Source organism: Acanthopagrus latus, chromosome 20, assembly GCF_904848185.1.
Source record: "Acanthopagrus latus isolate v.2019 chromosome 20, fAcaLat1.1, whole genome shotgun sequence".
Classification (NCBI taxonomy): domain Eukaryota; kingdom Metazoa; phylum Chordata; class Actinopteri; order Spariformes; family Sparidae; genus Acanthopagrus; species Acanthopagrus latus.
Window position 1 is genome coordinate 15654108 of NC_051058.1, and position 7536 is coordinate 15661643.

Consider the following 7536-nt stretch of genomic DNA (forward strand, 5'->3'; position numbering starts at 1 on the left):
GGGGGAAACGAACGAGGTGGCCCATCCAGATTAGGTTAACATCTGTGGTCGGGGTGCCGTCGCTTCGAACGTAAAGCGCTGTCTCTGTCGTAAAGAACTGGCACGACATCTAAACAAACAACAAAATCAACTGCGCGGATTCAAAGTCTGTGTGGATTTACTGGACGCCAACGGTAAGTTTTGTTTTCGGAATATGGTCGTTTATTGTCATGGTATGTCTAGTAATATAAAAGTAAATAGCCGTTGCCTACATTTGGCGTGAGCAGGGTAGTTAGCTTGCTTGCTAGCCATCTTTGGCTAGTTGTAGCAGTTGAGCTATTTGAGTCTATCATTAAAGCCAGGGAAGCTACCAACGTTCGCTTTCGTACACTGGCCTGGCTATGATTAAATGTCTTTGGGACTAGCAAAGCCGTGATACTGTTTTAATGTGTCACAGATCTCAGCGAAGTTTTTGTGTTTTGTGAAGTTTTCTCAGGGCAATGGCTGCGTCTTCTTCGTCCTCTTCTGCTGGAGGTGTAAGCGGCAGCTCGGTGACTGGCTCCGGGTTCAGTGCTTCCGAGCTCATCCCTCCCAGGAAAGTCTTGTACACATATCCCAAAGGAGCAGGTGAAATGATGGAAGGTAAGAGAAAACACACAGCGAGGGGCATCTGTCTTTAGCGGTCTCTCTCCCCCCAGCAAGGACGTGGAAATCATATGATGCAACGCACGCTATGCTATGTTTATTTGAGGTTATTTGTATTGTGGAAAACACTGGGCCAAAGGGGTTAGTCACAGGCTTGTGCTCCTCATGCAGCCATTCTTATAGTGACGTGAGGCTTGTGCATTGAGGTTTACATCCAGATCACAGAGCCAAACGTGTTTTTCCGAAACACTGATTGAAAACGTCTGACAATTCTTAACGTTTTAAGACATTCCCAGATTCCCCAGATCACCTTCTATCCATAAACATAATGGTACTAAACAAAAAGATAAAAAAAAAAAAAAGAAAATAACATGTCTTTTAAGCCAGGAAAGATGGCAGCCAGATGTTGCATCTCATATCTTCTCTTTTTAAAATTTAAAAGCCTTGTCATCAAGATAATTTATCTCTCACTTGATCTTATATTCTGTTTTCATGTGTAAAAATACAGAATACAATTCAGCAGACAGTAAGGTTGGGCAATCTGTAGATTTTACATCAGGGTGGATCCTTATGTGTTTGTTCAATGAAATTTGGGGAAAAAAAGAAAGGGGCACCTTGAACATACATGGCTCACAAAATTAATTTCAAACTTTAAAATGACACAGTGCTGATCAAATATGAATCACGGTTATGTTACTGCATTGCCTATGTCTGGCTTAAAATGTTTATCAGAACCATATGTTACTGATCTGTTTAGCTGTATTAAGACAAGTTTCTTATCAGGTTGCCATGAAGAAAACATATGGAGCATGCAGGTACTGCAGTACCAGCTTTCCAAAACAAAGAAGAGAAAAGATCAGATTACATCACACACAGAGGGAGTGTGACTTAATTCTCTCCTCAGGATGCCAGAACTTCACTTTAATGTCACAGCAAATACCTTTTTGTTTCAGTATCAATGTTCAAAATCTCATATTTAAATCTTAAAAGGACTATCAGGTGAAGTAAATAACACTGAACATCCAACAAACCTAGCATTCATCTGTGGGGACATGTTGGGACAAGTCCTATCCATGGAGTATATATAACTTCCGATCCCAAAGCTTTCTGCTCTTGGATCAATATCTATATTAAAAGATGGTTTTCTTAACTAAGGCCTCACTGACTGTCATGATGGCTGATCGCAAACGCAGGCAAGTGTGGAGTTTTTTTTCAGTTCTCAGGACAAAAACAACACTGTTTGTGATGTGTGGAGGACTGTGAGGCAACACCACAAACCTTGATAAGCATCTGTGTTTTAATGACTATGCAGACTATGAAGAGGTTATGCAGTGAAAGGTGCTGCTAGGGCGCCAGTTACAGAGAGAGTGTGTAGCTATTGGCAACGTTTATCACCATCATTGACAGTTGGAAAGTGATTCATGTTCGTCTAGGTTTCAGTTTTTGTGCTGATGATTTAAACAATAGGAGATCCCTGCATCCTGAAAACTACAGAATGACACTTTATAAGGCTTTTGTACAAAGTACCAGGCTGATATTGTGATACCGATAAGATACTGAGGTTTACTTGGTATTGGAACAGAACGGAAATCAGCGCTATCACACATCACTAGTCTCCACAGATTGGGCTTGTTCCTGCATGTCCCACAGATGCTCGATCGGATTGGGTTCTGGGAAGCCAGATTGACACCTTGGGTATTTTACTGCTAGGGAAGGCACTGACATTGGGGACTGCCATTGTCCTAAGGGGTTGTACTTGGTCTACAAAGGTGTCTGTGTAGATGGGACATGTCCGGCGGCCTCTATATGAATGCCAAGACTCAAGGGTTCTCAGCAGAACATTGCATTGTAAGGAGATGATGTCAGTGTTAATCACTTCACCTATTGGTCCCTCTAATGCTGTTACTGATTGGGGTTGGCATCTCAGCAAAATCACCTCGCTCTGTACTCCTTTCTGTTGCCTAAACAAGTCAAAATATAGTTAATACTGTGGTTTGGTTGACAGGCATATAAAAGCTCAGGGAGGGTTAGGGTGCCTCAAGGTTAGAAAAATGGCGAAAAAGTGATGAAACGCGCTGCAGCAGTGCTGAAGGTTTCAGTCTGTTGTTTTCCAAAACTGTGAAGGGCTTTTTACATAACGCTGAAAATTGCGCAACATTTAACCTGAAGTTCTCTCTCTCTGGAGAAGCTTGAAAGCTCCCTTTTTGACATTTTATATTAGCTCAGAGTACACACAGGCTACACGCCTGTCTGTTAAATAAAATAAACCATCACCAGTATTTAACCTCTTCTTCTCCTTCGTGTTTCTTTTCAGACGGCTCCGACAGATTTTTGTGTGAGTCTGTATTCAGCTACCAAGTTGCCTCCACACTCAAACAGGTCAAACACGGTAAGTCAGTAACTGCATGTGCAAAATCTGTTTGTATTGGTTGATCCACGAAAAGTAGAAACTCTAATAATGTAACAACTGTGTGTTCTTCCAGATCAACAAGTGTCACGAATGGAGAAACTGGCGAGTTTGGTGGAGGAGCTGGAGGCAGACGAGTGGCGGTACAAACCAATTGAACAGCTATTGGGATTCACGCCGTCTTAAATAGACATCCAGATGCCTTTGCTTAATAAAATCAGCCAAATGGAAGGAGATGGTTTATGTCAGTTCATAAATGATATTCCTTCTTCATGGTTTTATTCTATATCTAATGTATGAAATATTATCTGGAGTTACTGAATGTGAGATGTGTTATTTTATCACTTTTTATTATGGTTTGAGCATGGTTTGCCTTTTTAAGAACAACTTGTTATATTTCATCCAGCATACTATATCAGAACCCTCTCAACAAAAATATCTGTATTATAAGCTAATGAATAAACATTTTGTAACAGATTTTTGAACTGTATTAGGTTAATGAAGTTGTTTTTCCAGCCCAATCTACGCTTAGCCTCAGCGTTAAGGGAAATTAATGTTTGGTAATGAATCCCTTGAAGTGAGGCATTGTGTTTCTACATGGCTGCACTGAATACACTTGTTTTGCACTTCTGAATCTTTAAAAAAGAAAAAAAGAAAAGCCCTGCTGCCTGCTCAGTCTCTCTCCCTCTCTCTTGCTCGCTCCAGCAACACTTGGAGCAAAACAAAGGGGGCTTGTAAATAAAAGTCATACTTGGACATTCTTTGGGTCAGTCGCTTGTTTGTTCGCTTGGGGTTGTTTCACTCATTTAACTCGCTTCACCGAGCTGATTCCTATCATCTCCCAAGATGTGCAGAAAACAGCTCCTCGCAGTTGTTTATGCTGCCGCAAGTTGCATAACAGTTGTTGGAAATGTACAGTTTCTTCTGTTGCTTGACTGAGCTAAGTACTCTCACTTCTCTGCCTCGTTGACGGCAAGGAAACGGGCAGATCTTCATGTTTTCAAACAAAGGACAGGTGGGAATGTACAGAATGTACTGTTCAGGGTGTAAACGTCTAAGGACAGCCCTGGTCAGTGCAAGACACACCTCTAGCTAGACTTTAAATGCTCTTGCAGGAGTGCCAAGCTTTTTTTTTTCTTTTTTTCTACCGAACACTTTCTTTCTAGGAAATCTCTGTACAAGTTTGTTTGTTGACAGAACTATCGGCCATTTCCTTTGGTCAACATTGGTTGTGTACGACCAAGTAACAAACAACGCCCCCCCCCCCAAAAAAAAGTCGTACTGATGACGACTCATAATTCATAACATCCTGCTCAGAACATACTGTGCCTGCACGTGTTTATGTTTCAGTTCCTCCCTGATATAAAGTACAGCCTGGCCTACTCACGTGTAGCAGCACAGCGTATATCTGGCTGCTGTCCAAAAACTTTTTTTTTTCTTCTTTTTGAGCAAACATTGAGTATGTCATGTACAGTATGGCCCTGCCAGACAGGAACACAGCAGCGGTTTCTGCTTTGCACCACAATGTTTTGGGGTTTTTTTGGGTTTTTTTTTCACAATATCTTAGGGTTTGACCATCTTTTAATTGTTATTCCCTGTAGTCATTTTTGTGCATTTAAGCACTCTGACAACACCATAGGTTAATTTGTGACTATTAAATTCTTTTTAAGATGCAGTCAAATAGTCACTTTTTTTGGTGCATTCCTATTCCTCTGCAGATTTTCATTGTTGTTCCACTTGAGGGCCATTGTAGGAAGATGTGTCGCACGTTCCTATAAAACATTTATGAGCATTTAACTGCGTACCCAGTGTCCTGTTATGCAGCGGATTGTCCTGATAAGCTGATGTTTGCATCTCTGGCTGGCTGGATGAAAAATTCTGATGTAATGCTTGAGCAAAAACAGGTGACGTAATGTGCACTGCAACACTCGGCCAGCTGAGGCAAGCCTGCATGGACCTGCTGCACCTTTTACAGTGTGTGATCAATAATCTGGCTGCACATAACAGCAGAGCTATTCATTTATGCTAAAGAAATATATAAAACAAAGACATATAATATGATCCTTGCAAGCCTAGGCAAGTCCCTGTACATTTCCATAACACTAGGGTCTGCTATTCATCACCACAACCCCCTTCTCCCCCTCTCCTCCTCCTCCTCCTCCTCCTCCTCCTGTTTGTCTTCCTTCTCTGCTGGCATGTTACCAGGCAAGATACAGCGCAGATGGCGTGCCTCTCTTTTTGATTGGCTGGCTGGAGAGGGCTGGGCGGGGCCTTTGCAGCCCCTATATAAGCATTGTTGCAGGACAAACCGCAGAGCTTGGCAGCTGGCGATGAGAGAGGGGACGCGTCGGGGAGAGAAGTTAGCAGATAGTTGTTGTTGTTGTAGACTATAACCCTTCGTCAAACTGTCGTAGACGTCGACAGAGGACTTCAGCTGCATCGTTATTGAAGACGATGTAAGTATCTTGTCGCATTTGCTGTTTTTGCGAGCTTTTTTCTTTGCTAATTTGAACAGTTAAAGAGCTGCTAGCTAACGTCACACAAAGGTCTTCTCACTGCGAACTCCATAAAAAGCTTTATTTTAAATTCCTGATACTTATATTTGATTTAACTGTTGACTGCTTTATTTTATCTTGAGTTTGAGTGCTTATCTGTTTGGTTTTTTTTTTTGATTTTTTTTTTGTTTCCTCATAAACAGCTGACAACAGAGGCAGCTGATACTGTTGAATACTGCAATTAAAAGGACAGCCATGCCAGCTCTATCTCCTGCATCCGCTGATATGGCCAGCTTACCCCCCTCACCAGTGGACAGCAGTCCCAGGAGGCTGTCCTGGGGCAAACTGGTGCAAAGACTGACTGATTTCAGCACATCTCCCAGCAGCAGCAGCAGCAGCAGCATTGAGTCTGGGTCGAACAATGGCAGCAGGAGTGATCTCTCAGACTCAGGTAAGCAGAGCTGCAAACTTCTTAAAGGGGAGAGGATGTTCCTCTGTATGCACTGTTCAAAGTGTAACCCATTGTCCCTCTTCAACAGGGTCAGATGTCTTCAGTGACCTGTCTCCCTCTAACGATGACCTGTTCTACGATCCAATGGAGGAGACCATCCTCAAAGAAGTAGTGGACCTTATCGCACGAAGCCTGAGAGAAGCCAAAGACTCAGACTGCGCTTTACGGTGCACAAAGCTGCTCATCCCCGAGAAACTCCTGGAGCACATCGGACAGGAGCTCCTTCACCTGGCAGCTAGCGAGCCTTGTGGTTTGAGAGGGGCCCTCATTGACCTCTGTGTGGAGCAAGGGGCCGCCTGCGAGAGCATGGGAGAGCTATCTGTGGACCCCTACCTTGTCCCCACCTTTCAGCTGACTCTGGTGCTGAGGCTGGAGTCTGGGGGGCTGTGGCCTAAAATCCAAGGACTTTTTAGCACAAAGTCTCCTTCCACTCCTGTAGTGAGACAAGCTATTAAACTTAGCACTGGTTTCCGAGTTATCAAGAAGAAACTGTATTGTTCTGAAGAACTCGTCATTGAGGAATGTTAAGGAATGAAAGGGACTGTATGTTTTATTGTCGGCATTTTTAAAAATGCCCTGTTAAGCTCACAGAAGGGCCTTAGTACTATAACCACATGTATATGATGCCTTCTGAAGTGCAAGGATGGACTTTGTCATTGTGTAGCCTATTGTTCCCACTTCAAGGGAGCTAAAGTTATGGTACTTGGAGCAGGTGTGGCTCCTCACTGACAGATTTTCAAATTAAAATGTGTAACCGTGGTGATACATCTGGTAAATAGGCATTTTGAGAGTATTAAAGTGCGTACCTCAGTTTCTATTGAAACCAGACAACGGCAGCTAGCTATATGGTTATAGTCATTTAAAACCATTGTGTTCCTTTTTTTTATTTTTTATTCATGGCAGTTAATTGTGATTTACTCCAAGTGATGACTTGTACACGAAGCAAACAATTATGGACTTTAGTGACTGCTTGAATTCAAGTGCAAAGGCCTACCACTGCTTGCCTTGTGCAGTTTATGTGCAAGCTGCGGCAAACATTTCAAATGTAACTTGATCTTGCGTCTGTGTGGACCTGTCCTGCTTTCAACTTTATTTATTTGACATTCAAATACTCTTATCATTGCACTGTTTTTTGTACTGTCATGATTTGCAAATAAATTATTTTTTCTAACAGTTCTTTCTCTGCCTTCTTCTTTCATGAAACAAATATCTATGATGGGTAGTTTGATATCCAGAGTCAGGTTTGCAGTGGAAATCTTGGAAAATTAAAGTTTTAAGTATATGAGGTTCTAAACATTAAATAAAATACCAGATAAAGGCTGACAGTACTTCTGTGTGTTGCAATCCAAGCCTCTGTTCTATTTTTAAAGCCTGGCTGGCTGCACATGCATGTCAGTGCATGTGTTTCTGGAGGAAGATGGTTGATAGATCAAGGGTAAGTAAACCCAAAAATGAAAATTCACTCATTATCTGCAAATCCTGTGTCTGTGGAAAGCAGG

General features: G+C 42.2%; 2 protein-coding genes across 3 annotated transcripts; both read left to right on the forward strand.

Annotated features, from left to right (window-relative positions):
* The first annotated feature begins 16 nt into the window (after positions 1–16).
* On the forward strand, positions 17–3792 carry anapc16 (anaphase promoting complex subunit 16). 2 transcript variants are annotated; one of them, XM_037080660.1, is made up of 4 exons: positions 17–173; positions 467–621; positions 2939–3013; positions 3108–3217. In XM_037080660.1, the coding sequence occupies exons 2-4, from the start codon at positions 480–482 to the stop codon at positions 3215–3217; spliced, it is 327 nt and encodes a 108-aa protein (XP_036936555.1). In that variant the 5' UTR covers positions 17–173; positions 467–479. The 2 variants fall into 2 exon arrangements, with proteins under 2 accessions (XP_036936555.1, XP_036936556.1); XM_037080661.1 differs by lacking the exon at positions 17–173 and having other exon boundaries at positions 480–621; positions 3108–3792.
* Positions 3793–5326: 1534 nt separating this feature from the next.
* Positions 5327–7213, forward strand: ddit4 (DNA-damage-inducible transcript 4). The gene is made up of 3 exons (XM_037082403.1): positions 5327–5487; positions 5730–5977; positions 6066–7213. Exons 2-3 carry the CDS (start codon positions 5782–5784, stop codon positions 6563–6565), a joined length of 696 nt encoding a protein of 231 aa, XP_036938298.1. The 5' UTR covers positions 5327–5487; positions 5730–5781; the 3' UTR covers positions 6566–7213.
* Positions 7214–7536: the final 323 nt, after the last annotated feature.

What these genes read in the sequence shown, in the direction of transcription:
- anapc16 (XM_037080660.1), top strand. Translation starts at nt 480, where the DNA reads ATGGCTGCGTCTTCTTCGTCCTCTTCTGCTGGAGGTGTAAGCGGCAGC. An exon ending in AGCAGGTGAAATGATGGAAG is followed by an intron (nt 622 to 2,938) that starts GTAAGAGAAAAC and finishes GTTTCTTTTCAG; the next exon opens with ACGGCTCCGACAGATTTTTG. An exon ending in ACTCAAACAGGTCAAACACG is followed by an intron (nt 3,014 to 3,107) that starts GTAAGTCAGTAA and finishes GTGTTCTTCCAG; the next exon opens with ATCAACAAGTGTCACGAATG.
- ddit4 (XM_037082403.1), top strand. Translation starts at nt 5,782, where the DNA reads ATGCCAGCTCTATCTCCTGCATCCGCTGATATGGCCAGCTTACCCCCC. An exon ending in GAGTGATCTCTCAGACTCAG is followed by an intron (nt 5,978 to 6,065) that starts GTAAGCAGAGCT and finishes CCTCTTCAACAG; the next exon opens with GGTCAGATGTCTTCAGTGAC.